This window comes from Balaenoptera borealis (genome assembly GCF_965194805.1).
Source record: "Balaenoptera borealis genome assembly, chromosome: 13".
Lineage (NCBI taxonomy): Eukaryota > Metazoa > Chordata > Mammalia > Artiodactyla > Balaenopteridae > Balaenoptera > Balaenoptera borealis.
This window is the reverse complement of record NC_138870.1, coordinates 26,922,303-26,948,517: the sequence shown is the minus strand read 5'-3', so window position 1 is coordinate 26,948,517 and position 26,215 is coordinate 26,922,303. Positions and strand designations below refer to the sequence as shown.

Sequence of the window (26,215 nt, the reverse complement as noted above, 5' to 3'; positions counted from 1 at the left end):
TTCAAGGCTAGTAAGAAGTATTGGGCTCCTCATTCTCAGGGAGCTTTTGTCAAGCTGAGAAAAATGTATACCAAAAGAAAATGATAAAAGTAGTAGTGCACAATAAATGCAAATCAGACTATAGAATTCCATAAATTAGAGAGGTCATTGAAGGCTCTCATGGTCAAGGAAAGCTTTCTAGAAGAAGCTGGGATTTCAAACATGAATAGAATCAAATAAGGAAGCTAGAAGAGAGTAAGTATTTCAGGTAATAAAATACAGAGTCTTATAAGTTAACTGCTTGGAATATAATTTTTTTTTTTTTTAATTTATTTATGGCTGTGTCAGGTCTTCATTTCTGTGCGAGGGCTTTCTCTAGTTGCGGCAAGTGGGGGCCACTCTTCATCGTGGTGCGCGGGCCTCTCACTATCGCGATCTCTCTTGTTGTGGAGCACGGACTCCAGACGGGCAGGCTCAGTAGTTGTGGCTCACGGGCCCAGTTGCTCCGCGGCATGTGGGATCTTCCCAGACCAGGGCTCGAACCCGTGTCCCCTGCATTGGCAGGCAGATTCTCAACCACTGCACCACCAGGGAAGCCCGGAATAGAATTTTTTAATAGGAAAATATGTTGAGGCCAAGGGGTAATGGGCCTTGAATGCCAGCCTGAGCAGTTCAGGCTATATCCCGTGAGCTTTTGAATATTCTGGAACAAAGGAATTACATTAGGCGGCAATCTTTTAGGCAGAGTAATTTCCCTGGTGCCAGTGAACAAGGGGCTTGAGGAGAAGAATCTGGTGGCCTCATCTCCTGATTCCCATGCTTCCTGCCAAAAAGAACACAAAAGAACAAACAAACAAAAATTAGTGCAAACATTTTTATGATGGGAATGCTGCTAGCCACCTAAATAAAAGAGGTTTCACTTTGTGTATTCCAATCCTTCCCATTTTCCTTTAACATAACATTGTTTTTCAAATAATTATTTCCCATTTTGACATTCTTCACCTATCATGTCTCCAGATGCCTAAGACCAGTATGAAACTAATTTCAGTAGACTTTACTGTTTTAGAGTAGGAAGAATACTTAGGGAAAGATTATACAACATACGTACTTACCAAACCTCATATAGATTCATTTCTGGTGGATACACTTTGATCAACTTGGTATTCCTGGATCATGTGAGCTCTAACCTGGCACTGCGCTCATGGGGGGACCTTGTACATACTGTGGAACTTTAAGTGGTAAATACCTGAGCATTTCCCCCTTGTTGCTTTTAGTCAACTGTGTCATCATTTGGTCAATGTCAGTAGTTGAGGAACAGCCAGTGCTGTTTCCTAGGCTCACTTTGGAGTTGCCCGTGTGGGTCGTCCAGCGCCCACCACTGCCACCACCACCAGAACCAGGGTCGAAGCGGGACTTGCCTGACACCAGCTTTCTCCGTTCACGACCATGTGTAATGGTATTAGCCCTTTAAAGATAAATTAAGTCTGTCATAATTTCTGAAAAAAATTCTTAGAGGTGAGGTTGGTTCACGAAACGGCAACAGAATTTTCTTTTATTTCCTCATTCTGACTCGTTTTCAAGCCATCTCTTTAAGCCTCACTTGTGGGATGTGATAATGCTTTACATTTTATCAAGAGTGTTTGATCAGATGCGAGGGAGGCTGCCCCAGACCGGAAGCCCGAGCAGCCAGCCGAGCCACCGTGCCCCTGCTGGGGGAGGAGCCACAACGAGGCTGCCTAATGGGGCTTGTTTGACCTGAGCAGGTGACCAATGGCCAGGGGGCGAGGAGGCGAGGGGGTGGGGCTGCAGAAGGCCCGCCTACAAATGGGGTCAAGGGGCGTGACCACACTGCAGAAGTGGAGCCCTTCCGCCCAGGGCTGGTGAGAAAGCCAAATTGCAGGGGCTGGGTGGGTCGGGGATGTGGACCTGTGCGAACAGTATGGAGATGCACGGGCACTCACGAGGCATCCAGGACATGGACCAGCAGCGCTGGGGACCACAGGGGACCCGCGGCCCGGCAACCGGCGCAGAGAGCATCATGGCAGAGCAGGTGGCTCTGAACCAGACCCAGGTGTGCCGGATACTACGGGAAGAGCTGTACCAAAGTGATTCCTTCCACCAGTCTGATACACATATCTTCATCATCATGGGCGCATCCGGCAACCTGGCCAAGAGGAAGATCTACGCCACCATCTGGTGGCTGTTCTGGGATGACCTTCTGCCAGAAGATACCTTCATCATGGGCTACGCCCTCTCCCACCTCACAGTGGCCAATACACGCAAGTGGAGCGAGCTATTCATCAAAGCTACCCCAGAGGAGAGGACCACGCTGGAGGAGTTCTTTGCCCGCAACTCCTATGTGACCGGCCAGTATGATGATGTGGCCTCCTATGAGCGCCTCAACAGCCACACGAACACCCTCCACCAGGGTACGTAGGCCAACCACCTCTTCTGCCTGGCCTTGCCCCCCACAGTCTATCAGGCTGTCACCAAGAACATCCACAAGACCTGCATGAGCCAGATAGGCTGGAACTGTATCATTATGGAGAAGCCCTTTGGGAGGTACCTGCAGAGTTCCAACCACACTTCCTCCCTGTTTCACGAGGACCAAATCTGCCGCATCGACCACTACATGGGCAGGGAGATGGTCCAGAACCTCATGGTGCTGAGGTTTGCCAACAGGATCTTCGGCCCCATCTGGAACCGTGACAACATGTCCTACGTCATTCTCACCTTCAAGGAGTCCTTTGGCACTGAGGGCTGCTGGGGCTACTTCAGTGACTTTGGGATCATCCGGGACGTGATGCAAAATCACATCCTGCAGATGGTGTGTCTGGTGGCCAAGGAGAAGCCCGTCTCCACCGACTCAGATGACGTCCGTGATGAGAAGGTCAAGGTGTTGAAATGTATCTCAGAGGTGCAGGCAAGCAGTGTGGTCCTGGGCCAGTACGTGGGGAACCCAACGGAGAAGGTGAGGCCACCAAAGCGTACCTGGACAACCCCATGGTGCCCTGCGGCTCCACCACCGCCACCTTTGCAGCTGTCATCCTCTACGTGGGGAATGAGAGGTGGGACGGGGTGCCCTTCATCTTGCGCTATGGCAAAGCCCTGAATGAGCACAAAGCTGAGGTGCCTCTGCAGTTCTGAGACGTGGCCGGTGACATCTTCCAGCAGCAGTGCAAGAGCAGTGAGCTGGTGATCCGCGTGCAGCTCAACGAGGCCGTGTACACCAAGATGATGACCAAGAAGCCCAGCATGTTCTTCAACCATGAGGAGTCGGTGCTGAGCCTGACCTATGGCAGCAGATACAAGAACGTGAAGCTCCCAGATGCATATGAGCGCCTCATCCTGGACATCTTCTGTGGGAGCCAGACGCACTTTATGTGCAGTGATGAGCTCCAGCAGGCCTGGTGCATCTTCACACCGCTGCTGCACCAGATCGAATGGGAGTAGCCCCAGCCCATCCCCTACGTCTGCAGCAGCTGAGGCCCCACAGAGGCAGACGAGCTGATGAAGAGAGTGGGCTTCCCATACAAGGGGACCTACCAGGAGTGAACTCCCACAAGCTCTGAGCCCTGAGCACCTGGTCCCCACTCCCACCCACCTTGGCCCTGTCTCTCTGTCCTTCCCACCATCTGACCCCACTTCAGGAGGACTTCGGGACCATAAACTTCAGCCTCACATTACCAGCCCTGGGCCTAGGCCACCTTGTGCCACTGCTACCTTGGGCCCAGCTACATTCCTCAACCACCAAGCCTTGGAGAGTCGTGCTGTGACCATCCCCCGCCACCACTGAGCCAGCTTCTGTCCACAAGACTGAGCCCCAGTGGAAGGAAGGAGAGTGGCTCTTCATCTGTCCTGGCTCCTTCCAGAGGCCTGGAGTTAGGGGCTACAGGGAGGGGCAGTGATAGGCCTCATGACCTGTATAAGTCAAATCATTATGTTGTACACCTTAAACTTATACAGTGCCGTGTGTCAATTATATCTCAATAAAACTGGGGTGGGGAAAGAGAATGTGTGTGTTTTACTGGGAGGATATTCCTTATTCTGAATGCTTGGAATCATCAGAGAAAAGGGTTTGTTGCAATATTTATTACAGCTGAGATGAGTCATTCTGTACATTAAAAAAAAAAAAAATCAAAGGAAGGGATGGTGGGTCACAATCACAAAGACTTTTCAGTGAGTCATTGTAGTGGTTCTATAATTATCCTGTCCCTTAGGCTTGTCCTTCCTGCTCAATCCTTTCTCCTTAGGAGGAAAATCATTAGGAAGATAAATTCAGTCCTGCTGGATATGGCATCAACTTCTACACAGAATACTAATATATACATATATGTAACATTCATTTGGGGGTTGACCACACAGTTTGTTTGTGGCCACACAATTTCCTAAGTCTCTCAAATTTTTAAGAATTTTGAATTTATTAGTACAGTACAGCTTGTATTCTAATGCCATAGAAAATGCGATTTCATATTTTCCATATGTTGTCAGGGCAATTTGAAAAATGATTCAGTGGATTAAAGTTGTAGCAGATACTTCAACTGTAGAACAATTATTTTGAATAAGAACTTGAATATTCAGCCTGTTTTATTGCTTTTATTTTTCTGAGTATCAGGAATAACCAAGTGCCAGTTTATAGATATCTATGAGCCTGAAACAAGAATAAATAAAACCTGAAAGAGTGAATGAGTGTTAAATGCTTTATCTTAGGATATTGCCTGTGTGCTCTTGTTGTAATGGTAATTCTGATGTTGGACTAATTTCATGATTCAGGTGGAACACTTGAAGTTTAATCAACATAAATTGTGTGTTGCCTGTTGCTTCCTCTAAGTATAAAATAACTTTTCTGTGCAAGGTGCTGTAACTCTTCATTGCTTTTCCAGTTCAAGTTTAGCCTTAGGATTTACATCTTTGCTGTTTTACTATTCTTTAGGCATATTCAAAACATGAGTGAGATCAAGACTGATGTCGGACGAGCTCGAGCATGGATAAGATTGTCTCTAGAAAAGAAGCTCTTGTCCCAGCATCTCAAGCAGTTGCTCTCTAACCAACTGCTCACAAAGTAAGAGATGGCCTCTTGAGGCATTTCTGTTTCTGTGACCTGTGTGCTTACAAAATAAATTGCATAGGCTGACAAGCTGGCTTCTCCAGCATGAGTTGCTGACTCCTGTGCACATGAACTCTTCCTTTCTAACAGGCACATGCTTCAGAAACTCTGTGTCATGACCTCCTATTTGATTATATCTGGGAGGGTACAGATTTCAAAGCCAAAGGGCAGATTGTGCTACTCTGTTCAGAACAAAAGCTAATAGTCCCACAGGCTGATAGTAACATCCAAAAGATGGGTTGAATTTATGTAAACTGTATATCATATTGTAAAGATCACAACAAAACCAGGAGTGGCAAAAAAATTTAAAAGTCCACAGGAAAGGGCTTCTCTGAGAGTCTTGCTAATACTTACATTTAGTAGTTTAGAGCCAGGAAACCAATCAAGTGCATATTAGTTAATTGTTAACTGTTTTGATAGGTTTCCCTTTACGCCATCAAGAAACCTTGGATGAAATGCATCATCCAGCTAATATGTATAGTAGAACTAATTTGAAGGTTGAGGACTTTGAGTTCTCTAGACCAAAGGTATGCAAAGAATTCAACAGAGACCTCAAACATGACAGTGTTGGAATGCCACCAAAACCCAGTTCTTTTTGTGATTTTGTGTTTGTACATATCACTGTTGGGTTAAGTTACTCTCTGGAGCATTTTAGGATGAGTCTTAATGTCCAAAGAATAGGTTTGATAAAGAGTGCGTGATGTGAAGTACAGTCTGAACCTGACCTTGTTCTCTTAAAACTGATTACTCTCCCCACACCTTATCCCCACCCGTAAGTCACTTGCCCTTTGTGGCCAAAGTACAAAGAAGAAAATGATAATCATTTAAAATCTTACTACATAAAGGTGACTACTAAGTATTTCACATGTTTTCTACTCTACTTCTGTACATGTTCTCTTAGTTAAGATTATACTATATTTGCAATTCAGCATCATCTTTTTTTTAGCTTAATATTATACCATAACATTTTCTATATCATAAGGGTTTTAGCCTCTGAAATCTGAATGCCTGTGTTCAAATACTACCTTTACTATTCACTATTTGAATGGCCGTAGACAAGATACTTAACTTCACTGTATCTCTGTTTTCCTCATCTATAAAAGGAGGATGCTAATAGACTTACCTCATACGTGGTCACGAGAATTAAATATATTAATAATTAAAAAATACTTAAATGTAAGTGCTTAATAAAAAGTTATTTATTATTTTTGGGAGTAGTAGTTTTGTTTTTGTTAAAACTCTTCCTAAACTTTATTTTTAATGGGTATACCATGATATATTTTTACTTTTACAAATAATATTCAAGTGGACATTTGTGAGTAAATCTTTGCCCACATTTCATATTATATCCCTAGGACTGAGTCCTTAAAGTAAAATTAATGAGTCAAAGAATATGATTGGTTCAAAATAATTATTACCAACAAATTGCTTTTCTGAAATTTTCAGTTCCACTTTCTATTATTCACTGCCAACCCCCACCCCCCATCAGCAGCGGTCATCACTCTTAAATCTTTATTACTTTGAGAGACAAAATGGATTCACGGCAGGTTGTTTCTTTAATTACTAAGTAGATTTAAATGTATTATTAACTGTATATGTGTTCATTTTTGTGAATTGTCTGTTCTTTCTAGATTAAAGTTTCTACCTATAGTTTGTCTAAGTGGAGATGTTTATTTTTAGTGGAAGACATAATGAAAAATATACTATACTATTATTTTGTGCTTGTCTTACCCTTTCCTAGGAAGCTTTATAAACGTTATGCTTTTCTACGTTGTGAAGAAGAAAGAGAGCAGTTTCTTTACCATCTTCTTTCCCTCAATGCTGTGGACTATTTCTGCTTCACCAGTGTGTTCACCACTATCAGTAAGTCTGGAGAATTGACTGTTAAGTGAAGAGTTGCTCAGATGACTAATGGAATAAGAGTATATATTTTTTAAAACGAGACATATCACAGTACAGTGAGTCAGACACTGCGACATCCACCCACCCACCCCGCCCGACCCCATCTCCATTTATGAACGAAGGTTATGCCCCAGCAGCCGGAGATGCTGCTGGAAGACCACCCTCAGCTGTCAGCTCCTGTGGGGAGTGTCTCACCAAAGAAAACTACCTTACCTGAAGCTATCCCTCCTACCAGAGCTGGCCAGCATCCCTGCCTGACCCATGGGCTGTCCCAGAACTCACTGTGGGACCAGCTGAGCACTCACATCATCAGAGCTCAGTTTCTGCCTCAGCGCATCCTGCTTTCTTCCTCACATTCTGCATGCTAATTTCTGACTCAGAGTCTGCTTCCCAGGAAACCCAATTGGGATGGATGTAAAGAAAAATGTTTTATTAAACAAATATTCCAATATCTTACCTGAAACACATAAATTCAAAGAATCAGTATATGATAATAAACATATAACTGAACATCATTAAACTTTGAAGATTCAGAAAGACTTCAGGATCTTGCTGGGTGTTGTAGGTCTATAGAGGGAGGAAATGATGATTAGAGATGTGTTTTTGATAAATTGAATTACAGCATTTATTCTGTTGCAGTGGGTCCCCTTCCCTACTTTGGAGAATTTTTACTTGTATCAGGAGTTTTATTCAGCTGCAAGTATCAGAAGCTTGGAAAATAGTAGTTTAAAGAAATCGGTTGTTTTAATTTTCTTATACAGTGATAAGTCTTGGGGTAGGCAGTCCACAGTGCTATCACGGACCCAGGCCCTTTGACAGTTATCAGTGCGTGCTAATCGCCTCCAGCGATGGCTGTTCTCAGTCTACCCTCCAGCCCGAAGAGGGAAGGAGTGCCAAGGAAGAGGAGTTAGAATCTGTGCCAGAAAAACATAGTTTTCTAAGAAATCTCAATAAATATCACCAATATTTCACTGGGCACAATTGTGTAGGTTTTGGCCTTCAGAGTCTCTGGTAGAGGCAGACAAGGGGAAAATGGAGTTGGAATGGTTATTGGGCCAACCTGTATTGTCTTTCAAGCTACTATTAGTTTACTAGAAACTAAGGTGTTATATACAGTTTTGAAAGAGAAGAAATAGCAGAGAGAGTTAGGATCCTAAGTTCCTCCCCATATATGCAGATTTCTCTTCATCTGAGGAACTCTTTCAATTAGAGGAATCGAAATACTTCATGAAATAAATATTCTGAGTTTAATAATATTGCTCTTTTTCTACTTTATGAAATCATTGTTGTGCATCTGTGAGCCCTTTGCAGCCACAGAACTGCTGACCTTAAAGAGGCCTTTTTCTGTAGCTTTTCTAATCCTGTCAGTGAAAGAAATGAAAGTAGCCTCTGGCACCTAAAATAACATCTTGCACTAACCTCTTCTGCTTTCAGTTTCAAAAATCATTTGAGTCTCATGATTACTAAACCATGAAAGTATGGCCTTTCCTCTGACATTTTCCTTTCCTTCAGCCAAAATAAAAAGGACAGAAAGGGAGGTTATTCACCCAACAGAAAGTCGTCTATGTAAAGTTAGGGAAATGAACCATTTATCCCATTCATTTTGCTCATCTAAGAGCACATTGAAACACGAGCTCCTATTGTGAGGCTGTATCTGAGCCTCTTGTCCAGTAAATGTTTTTAATTCTACGTGTAGTTCTTTCAAGGAGGGCTTTCTGTTAGCTCTCTTGTGACTGAATGAACAGAAATCCTGAGAATACCAACCAAAATATTGATTCTACCCTGCTTTAAAAAAAAAAAAAAAGTATGGCTCTGAGGGATAAAAATATGCTAATGTGTTTGAGCCATCCCCATTTTTTAAAGGAAATGGAGGTATGTGTAATGCCTGTGTGGTTTACACATTTGAGCAAAGGACGGTGATAGGACAGTGACATCTAGTGGTGTGCCTTTTGAAGAGCCTTCAGAGGGGAAAGATTTCTTACAGATCCGTTTCCATATCCTGATTCTTTCCCTGGGGCACCACTTGCACATGAGTCACCTTTCCAAGTTGTAGTTTATAGACTTCATATTACATCCAGAATGGAGGTGCTGTTGTTTATTATTCTTGGCTTTGCCTATTGGACTGTAAAACTGGGATGGGAAAGTTCTGAAGTGCAGTGCTTTTAAGGGTTGGCCAAGAAAATCAGCAACAAGAGGATACTATCCAAGAAGTCATCTACCACCTTTTTTTATATGAAACCATACCAGTAACCATGCTCATTTATACTCGATTCTGGAACAAAATTAATAAAAACATTAAAACAATGAAAATACTATATAGCACAGTCACTGTTTATGTCCTCAGAGATTCTGGTGCTAATGCCTGACATTGTTTATAAATGTAGTGGTGATGATAAGCGTGTCATGTACACATGGTGATGTATATGTGTGGAAACCACAAATATTTGGACTTTTGGCTTATAAACCAGAACTCATCTTTCTAGACTGGGGGAGGTTATGATCTATCTTTTTGTTTAAGTACATCTTGATAGATCATTAAAAAACATTATCTGTGAAAGCCAACCGAGTTCTTAATATATATTTGTTTTGTTATCAGGAGAATTTTATTGTAATTTTGTATTAATTTCAGCATTTTTCTTTCAGTGATTCCGTATAGGTCAGTGATCATTCCCATTAAAAAGCTAAGCAATGCAATCATCACATCGAACCCTTGGATCTGTGTATCAGGAGAACTAGGAGACACGGGAGTAATGCAGATTCCCAAAAATCTCCTCGAAATGACTTTTGAAGTAAGTTCAGCTAAAACCTTTCTTAGCACAAAGTGTCATACATAGTTCTACACAATGATGCCAGTTTCACTTTTTCATTTTTCCTTGAGTCAAATAATATAAAGGAGTAATTAAGCATGCAGGATCATTTTTGGGATTATATACCTAAAGTTGTCTTGAACACATGAATTTTTGTATTTTTATTGTTATTTTAATTGTTAAGCTCTATTTTTCCACTCATAATGGTGCACTTTGGGGCTTTGCCAGGTCCTATTCCATAATTCCCAGTGCCTAGCACGGAACCTGGCAAGTAGAGAACATTCAAGTAAATGCTTTCCCCACAGTGGTTCTCTTCCAAACGGTAAATTCACCCTGCCTGAACCTAGACAAAGGGACAGGGGAGCTGCTATCCATGCTTTTGGTTTTTAGACCACGTGGTGATATTTATAAAGTGATTTTGCAAAAATATACCTTTCACTATGGTAGTCAGTTTTCAGGTTTTACCTGGTGAAGTACTTCCATACTTTTGAGCCCACATGCTGGTTGATCCTGGCACGCAGGAAGAAGACAAACAGCTGTTCTTGTTTCAGGAGGGAAGTGGTGCTAACTGAAATGTCCTGTTCTTATGTTCCTTGGAGTCTAGGAATAGCAATTTCCACTCAGAGTCATAACACTGCCCAAGAGCTTATTTTGACACCATCTATCTAGTGGAGTCACAGCCATCTGTATATAAAAGATTAAAATCCTTGGCTTTTCTTTGACTACCAAGTACGGAACATAAACTGCATTATAAGTCCCATCATTGCTGTTTCTAGACTCTCACATCTGCCTACTTCTTTCCATCTCTGCTGCCACAACTAATTCAAGATGCCATCCTCCCTCACCTAGATCGCTGTGATTCAAAGACGTCAAAGATACTAGCATCTAATTAAAGCTAGTAACATCAGAGCTATGAGAACTCATAGCTCTGATGTTCCCAACCATACATAGTCAGTTGGGGTCTATGATCTTTTATCAGAATTTAAAAGTCAGAATTTAGTTGACATTTATTTTCACCATTCCTATTATCATCGCTTTCTTTTGTACTTGTCCACAAAGGGTCAGGAAGGACGCTAATAACCATGCTTTTTTTTTTTTCTTTTTAACAATAGCTTCAAAGACTTCTAGGTGAGGTTTGAAGTCAGTTCTGCCTTAGTATTTTATTAGAAGCAGAAAAGTAGTCATGTTGGTGATATTTTGTATCTATAGTTGTTTCTCTGACCTCTCTGTAACTAAATCTAAATAGCATCCTTTTCCCACTTCTTGGGATCCTTCTCTCATCCTTCACAGGCACAAATGACTGACTCTGCAGTGTTTCTGGGTTCTCCAATTAGAAATCTTTGTTCTTTCCCCAGTGTTCTTCAAGTACCTGTTTACATCTCTACTCTAGGGCATTGTGCAGTCCCCCTCATTTGACAGTTAATGTTCCTGTGTCTCCTGTCTCATTAGAAGGGATCTATTAGATGTGAATATTTTTCTCTAGTGCACAGCAGAACACATTATGCAGAGTGGGTCCTCTGCAGTTGTTAAATTGGGTGGAATCATGGCGCCACTGCTAAAGCTGAGAGGTAGCAGGAAGGGATCAGGTACTGAGTAACCTGTGGTCCTGTCCCTGCAGTGCCAGAACCTGGGGAAGCTGACTACTGTTCAGATTGGTCACGATAACTCAGGACTGTTAGCCAAATGGCTAGTGGATTGTGTCATGGTCAGAAATGAAATCACAGGACATACATACAGGTAAGTAAATGTCCTTGGGAGCTCAGACTTCTTTTAAGACTCTTTAGACAAGAAAAGGTTTGAGAATTGTTTTCATTCCAAAGCTTTCCCGCTGCCTTCTGAATTTTAGCTTAGTTTTTTGGGTTGTTTTGTTTTTGTTTATGTCATAACAAAATTGTGTTATTTTGTTCCGAATACAAAATTGTCTCCAAAATACTTTTTTTTTTTTTTTAAGTCACCTACTTTATTTATTTATTTATTCATCTTTGGCTGTGTTGGGTCTTCGTTTCTGTGTGAGGACTTTCTCCAGTTGCGGCAAGCGGGGGCCACTCTTCATCGTGGTGCGCGGACCTCTTCACTATCGCGGCCTCTCTTGTTGTGGAGCACAGGCTCCAGACGCGCAGGCTCAGTAGTTGTGGCTCACGGGCCTAGCTGCTCCGCGGCATGTGGGATCTTCCCAGACCAGGGCTCAGACCCGTGTCCCCTGCATTGGCAGGCAGATTCTCAACCACTGCACCACCAGGGAAGCCCCAAAATACTTTTAAGAAACTGATTGTGTTTGCTGCTAATGCTTAGTCCACAAATGTTGAAAAAGATTGGTGGAAGTCTGATAAAAAAAGGACACAAAAAAGAAGCTTAAAATAATATCAGTAAGAGGAAAGCTCTTTCAGATGCTCCCGGCAAAGCCAGCACTCTTCTTTGAGAGCATTCTCCTCTTTTCTCCTATAACTTAAACTCCCACGTTAACATCTAGTTTGAAGATATTGTTGTTGAACCTAACCCCAGAATTTTAATACAGACGAGGTATGAGAAAATATTAAAGAATTATTTTAATTTGGTGATAACAATTTATTCTCTTTATATAAGAGAGAATATCTTTAGTTTTCAGAGACTCATTCTAAAGTGCTTGGGAGTAAAATGTCCTGTTGTTTGTAATTTACTTTAAAATACTTTTAACAAAAAATAACAATGAAGCATATGGCAAAATGTTATGTTTAAGTCATAAGAATATGGGTGTCTCTTATACTTTTCTGCTTTTTTACGTGTTTGAAATTTTTCATAATGAAAAAAGCAACCCACAGGCACTAAAATGATGGGCTTCACCCATGGTGCCATTTAAAAATTCTAATTAAAGCTAGTAAGATATTGGTGATTCTGAAGTTTGTTTCTGTCCTACCAGGTTCCCATGCGGGCGGTGGCTGGGGAAAGGCATTGATGATGGAAGCCTGGAGAGAATTCTCATTGGAGAACTGATGATGACAGCAGCAGATGAGGACCTGGTGAAGCAGTGTCGGACTCCACCCCAGCAGAAATCACCCACCACGGCCAGGAGACTAAGCATCACTTCACTGACGGGAAAAACTACCAGTAAATAGTTTTTTTTATTTTCCAGTGTGTCATGTTGCAGGCATCATGTAGCCATTTCATAGAAAACTGTTGTATTAATGAATTACGGTAAGGAGATTGAAAAGAAAAAAGCTGAGGAAAATTAATTTGAGAGGAAGACTTTAAGAGTGGGGAGAGAGGGCTTCCCTGGTGGCACAGTGGTTAAGAATCCACCTGCCAATGCAGGGGACACGGGTTTGAGCCCTGGCCCGGGAAGATCCCACATGCCGCGGAGTAACTAAGACCGTGCACCACAGCTACCTAGCCTGCGCTCTAGAGCCCACGAGCCACAACTACTGAGCCCACGTGCCGCAACTACTGAAGCCCACGCACCACAACCACTGAAGCCCATGCTCTGCAACAAGAGAAGCCACCGCAATGAGAAGCCTGCGCACCACAACGAAGAGTAGCCCCCGCTCATCACAACTAGAGAAAGCCCACGTGTGGCAACAAAGACCCAACGAGGCCAATAAAATAAAGTAAATAAATTAAAAAAAAAAAAAAAAAGAATGGGGAGAGAAAAAAGGGGGAAAAATAAAGCAGAACATTAACAAATAATTAAAAGCCTGAAGAATTTAGATGTTAAAATCCAACAAAAATTGCATGCTTCTGTTTTAATTAAGCTTTGGAAGTATGAATAAATAATATCTTGCCTGAAACTTAAAGGAGGAATAAGGACAGTTACATGTTACAGTACTCCCACATCTAGTTATCCAGAGCCCCTTTTTCTAAGAGGAATTCTAAAAATTCCTCTCCCTACCCCACCCCCAACTTCCTGTAGAAGTGATAAAACAAAATACTATAAAAAAGTGAATTCTGTGGATAGGATACTATGTTCATATGCCATTTTGAATAGTACAATAAACTTCTAATTTATACTAATGTGGTCTTTAATAGGCTGAATAATGTCTCCCAGGGGTGTCAGATTTTAATCCCTGGGATCTGTAAATGTTACTTTATTTAGAAAAAGGCTCTTTGCAAATATAATTACGTTAAGGAACTTGAGATGGGGAGATTATCCTGGATTATCCAGGTAGGCCCTAAATGCAATCACATGTATTCTTATAAGAGGGAGGCAAAAGGAAATTAGACACACACAGAGGAGAAGACAATAGAAAGATGGAGGCAGAAATTGAAGTGATCCGGCCACAAGCCAAGGAATGCCAGAGCCACCAGAGCTTGAAGAGGCAAGGAGCAGCTTCTTCCACTGAGTCTCCAGAGGAAGTGCAGTCCTGTCCACACCTTGATTTCTGCCTGGTGATACTGATTTCTGACTTCTGCCTTTGGAATTGTGGGAGAATAAATTTCTGCTTTTTTAAGTTACCAAATTTGTGGTAACCTAGTACCAGAACCACAGAAAACTAATAAAGAGGCAGTATGATTTAATGAAAAATCACAGAAGTTTATCAGTGAAGTGGTTTTATTTCAGTTTATAGACAGTAACCATGAGTAGAATAAGAGGTACCTAAGAGGTCCTTAGTTAACTAACAAAGCAGCTTCCTTAGATATTATTATTCCATATCCATTTCTTAGTACATAGTAATATATTAACTATTAGAATGATACAGTCTAAAAATCTCCCTTATTCTTTCTCAAATGATTCCCTGTATTCATAATTCTTCTCTGCCTTCAGAAGTAAATTTAACACACACACACACTAGAATAGCTAAAATAAGGATAGAGAACAGTGGAATACTCATATATTGCCAGTGGGAATGCAAAAGGAAAAACCATTTGGCAATTTCTTTTAAAGATATACATATACTAACCATACACTTGACCCAGCAGTCCCACTCTAGATATATACCCAAAAGAAATAAATACATATATCTATACCAAGACTTGTACTCAAATGCTGCTAGCAGCTTTATTCATAATAACCAAAATGGAAACAACCCCAGTGTCCAGCAGCTGGTGAGTGGAGAAGCAGATAGTAGTATATCTAGTCAATGGGATACTATTCAGCGATACTGTGGATATATCTAACATCATGGATGAATCAAAAGTATTATGCCAGGTGAGAGAAACCAGACACAAAGGACCAGACACTATATGACTCCATTTGTATTAAATTCTAGAAAAGGCAATATAATAACGATGAAAAGCAGATCAGCAGTTGACAGGGGTTATGAGCTGGGGAAGGGGATTGACTGAAAAGGGGAACGGGGGAACTTTTGGAGTTGATGGAAGTTTTCTATATTATGTCTATGGTGATGGTTATATGTCTATACATCTGTCAAAACTCATCAAATTACACACTTAAAATTGGTGAATTTATTGTATGTAATACCTCAACTATGCTGATTTAAAATTAAAAAGTGGATTTCAGTTCAGTCCTTCCAAATTATTACAACTTGTGAATCAGTCCAATTTCATGGGGTATTAATGTTTTGAGAGGCCTTATCCCCCACTTCTGGTCATATTTTCTTTCTCAATAAGCAGAAAAATTTAAATAACGTGAAACTGAGAGATGGGTACCGTGGTGTTTTTTTCACAGTGTGTGCAAGGTGATATTTAGAGAACTAAACACTTCAAATTGGTTTCAAAATAATGCTGATCAGCACAGGGTTCATTCGAAATGAATAAAAGCTTTCAAAATAGATCTTCATGTTTAAAAGAGAAAGGTACAAGTAAAAAAATTACTAGGAGCTGGAGATGACACAGTATCAGTCCTTCAGTTATAAGAGGTTTCCATTTTAACAATTTTTTTGCGTTGCTATAGAAAAAACTTACTTGAGTCTTACCTGGAAAATGTCTTATGCAAGAAATCCTCCAGCAGTATGAATTTAAAGATTCTTAAATTCTAGACTGTATAGCATGTCATTTATAGTGTGATATGTGAGTTTGATTTAAGAGTTAATCACTACAAGAAAAGACCAATTATTTAATTTTTCTCTTGTTACTTCTATCCATGGATGAAACTTGTTTACCACCTTTTTTTCTTTTCCGTCTTTTTCTCCTTTTTTTTTTTTAATCATTCTTGGGGTTTGGGAGGCAAAGGTGCTTTAGATTCCATTCAAGCAACCCACCAAGCTCTCCCTCAGGAAGGGGGCCTAGGTAAGCAAGTACTGGCTGAGAGAATGAAGCAGTGCCCAGATGGCCTAACTAGCCAGAAAGAAACAGTTCTGGGCTTCAGGCAGGGTGTCCCCATGTACCTGGCATCTTTAAACATATACCCTTTACTTTTAAGACAACAGCAAAGCACAAGATCCAAGTTAGACATTCAGAGCTCCAGAAGCCTTGGTCTGTGCCTACTAAGGACTCGGAGGTAGGTGGGATAAGGGGTACCTGAGGAATGATGCTGTGGGTCTTTCCCACCTCTCTCCTTAGATCTGAGGACTAGCTAGCACCTTGTGACAGGCACCATGCCGGATGATTTACACCTAATATCTCATTCACTTTTCCCTGTGACCCAAGAGGTGTGTATTTTCCCTGTTTTAGATTGAAGAAACTCAGACTCAGAGGAAGTTAGAGAATTTGACCAAGGTTATGGATTGCAAGTGGTAAGGCTGGGATTTGAGTCTTGGGGGGGTCTCTTGGTTTCTTCTCCATTGTGCCAATATGCCTCTCCCTTGGCCAAACTGGCCAAGGCAAGTTTCATGGAACCCTGACAAGCCAGCCTGCTCTGGTGAAGTGTTTCCACCACAGGCAGGCACAGTTGATGTCCTGTAGTACTTTGGTTTATTTCCCTTGCATGAGAATTCAGCCATTATTGATTATTTTTTAGAACCCAATGCTGGACAGATCCAAGAAGGAATTGGAGAAGCTGTGAACAATATTGTGAAACATTTTCACAAACCTGAAAAAGAGGTATGATGGGCTATAAAACTTAATATGGTAGGATTTTTAAAGCTGCTTTATACATGATACATAAGACAATAAAAGGTGCTTTAATTTTCATTTGTAAGCTTTCTAATAGCTGCAAAAGATGCTTCATAGCTACTCTCAGCACTTGTTCCTCTAGTATTTTTCTTAAACATCGAGCAAGAGCTTATTCTCCGGCACTGTGTGTTGCGCTCCACAGAGAGGAAGCCTCACTGTGTTGCTGTGTGGAGAGAGTGGCTTAGTTGCAGCACTTGAGCAAGTTTTCCACCATGGCTTCAAATCTGCTCGCATCTTTCACAAGAACGTCTTCATCTGGGACTTCATAGGTAAATTAAAGCTGGTGTATGTTGTTATAAGGTCATCAAAATGTTTCTTAGAAAACTCAGGAAGACTCAGGAATTTGAGTGAATAAGAGTTATTGATAAGGGTGTATGTTTTTAAAAGTAAATATCAAATAAGCAGTATCTGTGCTTTTCATTCAATCAACAAATATATATAAATGTCCACAATATTCTAAACAGTATTCTCAAGATATACATAAAGGTAAAAGTAAACAAAACACAGAAATTCCTATGGTTGACAAATTTATAATCTGGTAGGGGCAAACAATACACAAAAACATAACAGATATGCAATTCATCTGATATATTAGAAGGTCATTGTTGATCCGGAAAAATGGAGCAAGGTGAAAGGAAGTGGAGTGGGAGCACTCTTTTAATTGGGGTGCTTGTAGACTTTGTTGACAAGGTAACATTAAGCAAAGACTTTAAGGAAGTGAGCCTTGTGAATACGGGGAAGAGGGCGCTGGAGGCTGAGAGAAGCGCCCGGCAGAGCAGGGTGGGGCTGTGCTTGGCCTTGCATGGGGCAGCAGGGATGTCGGTGTGACTGGAGCGGAGTGAGGGAGAGGGGCTGGGATTCGGAGGAGAGGGTGTTTACTGCCAGAGCCGCTTGTGGAGGGCCTTCTAGGCCTCTGGAAGCACTTTGTTCTTTGTAGTGAATGGGATGGGAAGTCCTTGGAAGGCCTGGAGCTAAGGAGTGACATGATATAATCTATGTTTTAAAAGGATCACTCTAGTTCTGTGCTGTCCAGTATGGTAACCAGTAGTCACATGTGGCTATTTAAATTGGCTTAATTTAAATTAAATTTAAAATTCACTCCCTCAGTCACACCAGCCCTACTAGTGGCTGTAGAACTGGACCTTGCAGATGTAGAATATTTTCATCATCATGGAAAGTCCTACTGGAATGCACTGCTCTAGCTCGCTAAACTTTGTATTCTTTATCTTGCTATGCAGCTTCTTCTACAATTCCCAGTTTCTTTAACAGGGAGAGTAATCATTTCATGTTTGTAAATAAGGCCTGGATGAAGTAGTTGATTTTATCCAATAACTTTTAGACAAAGAAAGGAAAGTTGACAGAGCTAGGCCCCCTAGAGTGGGTTGTTGTTTTTTCTTTTGGAATGCATAGACTCTTACTGCTCCTGCTTCTGATATGTATATACATAACTCTTCCTCAGATTTTTTTTTAAAATAAATTTATTTATTTATTTTTGGCTGCGTTGGGTCTTCGTTGCTGCACACAGGCTTTCTCTAGTTGCGGCGCACGGGGGCTACTCTTCATTGCGGTACGCGGGCTTCTCATTGCGGTGGCTTCTCTTTGTCGCGGAGCATGGGCTGTAGGCGCACGGGCTTCAGTAGTTGTAGCATGCGGGCTCAGTAGTTGTGGCTCGCAGGCTGTAGAGCGCAGACTCAGTAGTTGTGGTGCACGGGCTTAGTTGCTCCATGGCATGTGGGATCTTCCCGGACCAGGGCTTGAACCCATGTCCCTTGCATTGGCAGGCGGATTCTTAACCACTGCACCACCAGGGAAGTCCCTCTTCCTCAGATTTACTGAAGCAGTTCCATTTCAAGAATTTTGTTGCACAGTGTTAGCCAGCCATTCTGTAACTAGAACAAAGGGCGCCACCTCAATGGCTACCATGTCTTTGCTACTTACTCTTAGAAGGCTCCAGTCTTAACAGACAAGTTCATGGGTTTTTTTTTCTTTGCTGTCAATTGCCATTTCTTGAAGGTATTCTAAAGAGAGTAAACTTTCCAACCGTCTGGAATGCAGTCTAGATTAGAAAATAAACTCCTGGGAGCATATTGTTCTACCATGAAACATGGGCCTCTAGAATTTATTGTGAAACCAGTGATAAAGTAATGGTTTTGGTTTTAGGACTGGCTATAATGCAGTGTCGTTAGTATTTCCAGAATAAACCAAGTGATTCATCTTTTTTTATTTGAAGTATTATGTGTATTGTGATATGACTCTGACTTCCTTCTCCAGAGAGAGCAGTTGCTTATTTTGAAACAACTGACCAGATTCTAGACAATGAAGATGATGTCCTCATTCAGAAATCATCCTGCAAAACCTTCTGCCACTATGTAAATGCTATTAATACTGCGCCCAGGAACATTGGGAAGGACGGCAAATTCCAGATTTTAGTTTGCCTTGGAACACGGTATTAAGCCAGTTCTTGACTTTCCCTATCTTTGTCATATGTTGAGCAAGAATTTAGAAAAGATTATACCAGATCATGCCCCTTCCAAAGCTCTCCCTTGGGTTTCTTTCGTACCAAATTTTGTGAGACTCCTGTTTATTGGGTGCTTGCTATGTGTTGGGCAGTATGCTCAGTACTTCACATACATTAGCTCATTTAACCCTCCTATCACTTCACCACCACCACTGCATGAAGTAGCAAGCGATATCCCCACTGTATAGATGAGAAAATAGAAAGTAGAAGAGGCACGGATAAGTTAACAAACTTTCCCAAGATCACACAGCTAGAAAGAGGCAGAGCCAAGATTTACACCCAGTCGCACTCCAGAGCCCAAAGCTCTGAACCGTTACACAGTACTGCACCAGAGGTGGGTGGGTAAGTAATAGGTAGATGGGTAGATAATTAGACACACCAGCACCTTCACACATATATAGTTCCTGTATAGAGCTTGTATAGTGTGTACATGCTACCATGTTGCTTTAATTTTAATACATTGTGGAATTCTTACTATCTGAGTAATTCTTACTATGGAAAGTCTTCTCTTTAAGACAGTTTCCTACCCCTTTCTTTTTTTAAAATGACACATAGGAGCTGTACACGCCATTAATTTTAAAGCGGCTCTCAGAATTGTAAGAAATGAACCCCATAGATCTTTAGAAGATTTTTTTAATCTGTGCAATGTTTGTTTTCTTCTAAACCCCTAGAAGCCCCAACAAGAGGTGCAGGATGGCCTAGCTGCCTTGTCGTGAAGCGTAGTGAGAGGTGCTCATTGAGGCTGTCTTAGCTACTTAGTGACACATAGCTAATGTCAGTTTAATCAGGAAACACTGAAGGTTGAGATCCTGTCCTCCTGAAACAACTGGTTAACTGAGCTAAGTTCTGTATTTCTTCTTAATAAAAGCTGCCCAGTTTCAGCTGTGTTTTTTTACGTTCCTTTTGAGTATGATCCTTATCTCCTTTTATCGCTTTACTGTTCTGATTTATTAGACCAGCGCAACCCCTCTTTTGGTTTATAAAATCTACTTAATGTTTTTCTGCTTTGATTTTGTTCCTTACCTTGTAATGTTGTGTAAATTAAAAAAAAAATTGCTAGTCCCTACGATTAAATGGAGACTTTCTTCCCAAAAGGTCAGTATACTTCGGCATGCTTTGCCACAGATGTCTGATTAACATCCCTGTAAAAAAGAATACAAAATGGCATTCTGCCTTTTTTTTTTTAAGTGGTAGAATCAGAATAGAGAATTTCTTTAATACATTAAGTCCTTATGGCCAACTTGTGCAGACCCACTTTTAGAATCTGATGGGTTTCCTCGTTAGCTTACACTGTCTCCTTACCTTATCTTTTTAACCAGTAATTATCCAGCTACTTGACTTTGGTTTTGTCTTTGGTGACCTCAGAGCTTGGCTAGATTTTTTCCCCATCCAGTCCCACACCCACACCTTCCCGTCAAAAGCTCCAGTGTGTGCCTTGTTCTGCAGCGAGGGCAGCAGTGCTCAGGACTTGTTTCTGTTTGGGTCTGTAGGGATCGCCTGCTCCCACAGTGGATTCCACTGTTAGCCGAGTGTCCTGCCATCACCCGAATGTACGAGGAGAGCGCCCTCCTGCGAGATCGCATGACCGTCAACTCCCTCATCCGCATTCTGCAGACCATCCAGGACTTCACCATAGTCTTAGAAGGCTCACTCATCAAAGGAGTGGATGTGTAACCCAATTAGCTAGAAACTCTCAGTCCAGACCCCTTGTTCCTGAACCTTCCCCAACGATGGGGACCGATTTGGACTTGTCTGACAAGGTAGTGAGTCACTGCAGGGGGCAACACACCGTATCCCCCAATTTGAACAATCCTGACACTACAGACAAGGTAAAATGCTGTATTGTAGTTCATTTGAACCTGGAATTTAGTATAAAATAGAGTATTTTCATGTGTTAGATGTGTGTAAATATGCTCTCTTCTTTGAGAAATTATATTACTCTAATAAGATAACTTTTCTTAGATTGAATATTCCTGTGACTTAAAATAAGTAGCTTAAAAGTATTGGGAGTTGGGGGGGAGAGGAGAAAGAGTGGTGCTAGTCAGGAAGAAGCCAGTAAACATGTAAATACAGTGCAACCGAGTGGGGCTTTTTTTTTCCTCCAGGTATCACAAAGGAACTCAGAATGCATTGTTATGTCGTAACCAGCCGTCCTGGTGTCTGATCCTTTGTATTGTGAATGTAAACAGCTTTACCTACTGTAGGGGATAGTAGCCCTCACTTATAGCTTTTAAGTTTCACATGGTTTCATACGTTTGAATTGAGCCACTTTTCCAGTCTTTTGGAAAAATTTTTCCGTCAGCACAAGATATGATTCAAATATTTTAAATACTGTACCCCAGGAGCTTGGCTAAACTGGAAAGAGAACACACAAAGCCCTGAGAAGTGTGTTAACTTGTGGGATTATAACTTCTTTACACTTTGGAAAGATTAGCCTAGACTAACTTCATTCTTGGCATTTTTATTCTTGTTATTTGAGGTACTTTGGGGAGATGTGAATTTCAGAGTGTTGGCCTCATGGTCTTAAGAACTGCAAACAGCAGTTTGATTCTGTACTTTTAATTTGGCCATCTCAACCCTGCAGTGGTCCCTTACCTCTTAAGGATAACCACAAACACTGTCTTTGTTTGGTTCCAATCACCCGCCTCCCCTCGCCCGGTGCCCATCCCCCCTCAGGAAATGGAAAGAATGTTTAAGAAGGAGGAGGGCTCTGTGTGGCTTGGAATGTTTTTGTGAAAGTATTTGTTGACCATGATAATGCAAATAACAGAAGAAGAGAGAAAGAATGAACCCTTTCTGGGTGTTTCAGGGCAAGCTTTATGTTCTTTTGTAAGCAGGGGTGAAAATGTAAAACAACTGGCCCAGAGAAGGTACAGGCCAGTACTGACAAAATGGAAGCAAAACAAGAGGCAACAGTTTTAGAAGACCAAACATTGTGAGTAACTTTCCAGTTTGGTATTTTTTAAGGAAGTTAAATAAATTTGGTATTAGCTCGTTACCTTAAGTCTTCATCTTACGGTCAGTCCTGTAAGTCTAATTAGGCATTTGCATGTTGTTAGCAGGGAAATTGCCTCAGCAGAGCTCCAGATTTTATTCCCAGTTGTGGCTGAGAAACAAAGCCATGGCCTCTCAGGACCCTTGTGTAATCTGAGGGTCCAGGCTTTAGCCAATAGCGTTGTTTACCTTTTTTCCTGGAAGAAGAAACTAATGAAACAAGTGCCTCACTCCCTTTATCAAACACTGTATTCAGCCAAGGCACACGCGCTTTTAATACGAGACTGAGTACTTGAGGAGGGTAGGGAGAGTTGAAGGCAGCATTTAGAAACCCGTGGAAAGGGTTTAAGAAGATGGTTCTGGGTGACCTGGGTGGACCAGAAATTTGTTTGCCTACAGCTAAAGTTTGTCCACAGTGATATGGCTGTTCCAGGGACATGGAAAGTCTGTTATGGGAGCCATCCAGCACCAGTTTCACACTAGGCACTTACTGTTTCAATGATGAGAAACCATAGCGTGATCCAATCCCGGATTTTGTTCTTGTTACCTTTTCCAAAGGCCATGCTTGTGACACATTCTGGGCAAACAGAGAGATGGCTTAGGTTAGCAGGCTAGAATTGAGTCATCTAGTCTAGCCTTCTCATTTTACAGATGGGAACACTTAAGGGTCAGAGCGATTAAATACTTACCCGCACACCTGGGCAGTGACAACACAGAGTCTAGAATTCATATTTTTTATTACACCAGGCTGCATGAGACTGGCCTTCAAGGCATTCATATTAATAGCCTTTCTACCCTTGGTTGTTTATTCATCCACCTATATAGGTAGCACAGGGATTAATATTCATTTTAACAAGTTGTCCTTAAGTTATAGAGAATTACACCTATTATAAAAAGTAGGAGCAGGAATTCTCTGGCGGTCCAGTGGTTAGGCCTCTGTGCTCTCACTGCCAAGGGCCCGGGTTTGATCCCTGGTCAGGGAACTAAGATCCCACAAGCCTCACGGCGCAGCCAAAAAAAAAAAAAAACTAGGAGCAAAATTGGATTTCGGACCTGTGAATAAAACCATTACTTTAAAAAGTAATACCTCCCCAAAGAGTTATACCTAAAGTTTCATCCCACTTTCTGTTGTCTGACTACAGTAGCGAAACGACCAATTTCAAAAGAAGGAATCACACCAGAACTGACACATCCTCTAGAATGCTACTAGGCCCTTTAGAGTGGTCACCTTGGGAGTCCATATATGTATGCCAGTGATAAGGCCAGTGCTCCAGACAGCTGGGGACCTTCTTATGAGCTGCCTGAATGACCTACAGCCCATTCTTTTGAATACTGCCAGTGATGGGAAATGGTGGCCTTTCAAAAGAAATTTAATATTTGGAAACAACAAAAAGTCCTTAGGTTACAAGTTGATGAATGAAAAGGATACTTAAGCAAAGTTTGGAGTCACATAAGAGTAACTTTCCAGTAACACAATTCTAAAGAAATAAGACTTAGTTCTTACATGGCTTATAACTGTCTTTGAGCCAATATCAAAATATTTTGAGCAGGACAGTAGCAGAATCCTTAGAATAAATGTACATAGCCTTCTAAGCTGACTTTTGAAAGTCATTCAGAGGTATACTTTCTGCTCTGTTAACACTTTATTTTTTTTCCTGTTAATACTTTAAATTAGTATATTGCTTTATCATCACACTTCAAAGTTAAAGTACATAAAAATCAATTTTGTAATTGACTTTTTTTTCCTCAAAATAAATTAAAAGTAATGCCTGGAATCATAATTAGTATTTTCACATAATAATAGCTTAAGAAGAAATTGTTTTAAAATTAAATTGCCAAAAATATTATCTCTTGAAACATTTATCTTCCAAGTGTTTTTCAAATGTCCTGAAACTCCTAATATCAACCTTGGTGACATAGTGGCATTACACCGACATTGGTATTATGTGTGAGACCCTGAAGCTGTGCCCTGTCTGGGGGCTCACCAGCGCCTTAAAAATGACTGAGGCTCAGTGTGGAGTAGTATAAAATAGGGTTCTCAGTGGGGAAAAATGGGCTACTGAGAACAAAAGGAAGGCTTCCCAACCTTCTCCACCCTTTTTCCCACTGGGGGCAAGAATTTGATAGAAGAACCTAAAGCTTGCAAAAGTTTATAATTTCCCTCTAAAATTTGTTTTAAATATTTCACACATTTTGTACCTTTTGTAACACTGTGGTATTTACTTTAACATGGCTTTTTAAGAAATCATTTTAATGAACTTCTGTCACACTATATGAATGATACAGGGGAAATACTGAATTGCTCATATTTCCTTTTTTTGGCAATAAAGCACTGTAGTATGTAAATGTAAGTAAAAGAGGGATAGAGGCTATACATAACAGTCCATGTGTAGTAAATGTTGACATCTCTGAGATATTTTGAAACATGAGGCAACAGACAAGGACCTCAGATTCCCCAGGGAAATATTTATTTGACAGCATTGGAAGTGTAACTCTTAATGATGAAATAGCTTCTTTCTGCTAAGAATTATGATTTTTTCAGTAGATTTTCATTTTGAGAACTGTGAGTATTTTCTCTGTGAGGTTTACAGAAACTAGTCTATCTTTTTCACCATTCGAAAGGACAATCTGAACCGTAGCTATTTACATTTCAGTATTAACACACCTTCACTGATTGAGAATGGAGTCTTGAGATCTTCTCTACTTTTGTAAAGTGAATCAATCCTATTTCCAAGTCATCCATGTCATTTGAAGTCCGTGTTTCTTATGTAAGTATTTGTTACATTACCTTTTAGTGTAAAAGGAGACAGAAACAAATAATAAGCTACTAGGTCTCTTATTCCTATTAAAATACATTTATAAATCTCTTGAATCAAACTGATTTCCAAGCTTTTTGAAGAGGGTACCGATGGAGTGAGATCAGAGTAATCCAAGGAGAACCTCATCCTTTCAGATCTTACTAGACCTGATTGTCCTCTCAAGGACAAAATAAAGATTGGCTCCAGAAAGTTATCACATTGAGCAATTAATACCAGAGTGAAAAAAAATCATCAAAAACACTCTCCTCATTTGAAGGAATCCAGGGTATCCTTGGGTTATGTGGGAGGGAATCACGCTTGACCCAATTACCTAAATGTATTTACATGTGGCCCAGCCTTTATTCCAAACACTAGACAGATCTTGTTAAAAGTAGAGAGGTGTGGTAAGAGTTCCTGTTGTCAATCAAATGAGGGTGTTAAACTTATAAAAAGAATTCTCTATGTTACACTTGAACCATGTATAAATGTACCCTGTGTATCTTTTTTTTAAATGAGCATTTCTGCATTTAAATTATATTGTTTTCTTTGTATTGTTAACAAAATGCATCAGAACTGGATTTTTTTTCTCATCTGAGCATACTTAAAATTTAAAGAGTATTGTGATATCAAGCACTTTAACATATGTATCAGAGAAACTGATGTGGGTTTTTCAGGTTTTGGAGTACATTTAAATATGACTTTTCATGCTTCATTCTTTACAAATAAAACTGTGGGGTTGATACTTTGTTTTGCTTCATTTTTGTAGAACCTTAATACTGAGCAGTTCACAGGGCAAGTGACTCCATAAAGTAGAGGGATAAAACCATTATGAGAGATAAAACTACATAAAACCATTATGTAGTAGAAATATAGCCTGCTGGGCAACTGGTTATCTAAAAGGGGTTAAAAAAACAAACAAACCCTACCTCACACCATACAGAAAGATCAATTAATTCTTGGCTTAACAACCTAAATGTAAAAGGCAAAACAAAAATTTTTGAAGAAAATGTAGAATGTATGTATGAACTGGGGAAAGGGTAGTATTTAAACAAAACACTCAAAAATAACTAGCTTTTTAGTCCGCAGCAAAAATGAAAGGCAGAGATTCATTGATTACCCACTGTAT

The 26,215-nt window shown here is 40.8% G+C and overlaps 1 protein-coding gene and 1 pseudogene across 11 annotated transcripts in view; both read left to right on the top strand.

The window, feature by feature from the left end:
- Positions 1–25,831, top strand: part of DENND5B (DENN domain containing 5B) — a 228,235-nt gene extending 202,404 nt beyond the window's left edge. For all 10 annotated transcript variants that reach the window (XM_082352055.1, XM_082352060.1, XM_082352058.1 and 7 more), the window contains 9 exons: positions 4,913–5,041; positions 6,828–6,949; positions 9,632–9,777; positions 11,414–11,532; positions 12,692–12,879; positions 16,625–16,707; positions 16,922–17,048; positions 19,051–19,225; positions 20,788–25,831. In XM_082352055.1, coding sequence (XP_082208181.1) covers positions 4,913–5,041; positions 6,828–6,949; positions 9,632–9,777; positions 11,414–11,532; positions 12,692–12,879; positions 16,625–16,707; positions 16,922–17,048; positions 19,051–19,225; positions 20,788–20,971 — 1,273 coding nt within the window. In that variant the 3' untranslated portion in view covers positions 20,972–25,831. The remainder of the gene's footprint in view (positions 1–4,912; positions 5,042–6,827; positions 6,950–9,631; positions 9,778–11,413; positions 11,533–12,691; positions 12,880–16,624; positions 16,708–16,921; positions 17,049–19,050; positions 19,226–20,787) is intronic.
- Positions 1,744–4,904, top strand: LOC309609949 (glucose-6-phosphate 1-dehydrogenase pseudogene; annotated as a pseudogene). The gene has a single exon. The product of its transcript is annotated as a glucose-6-phosphate 1-dehydrogenase pseudogene (transcript).
- Positions 25,832–26,215: the final 384 nt, after the last annotated feature.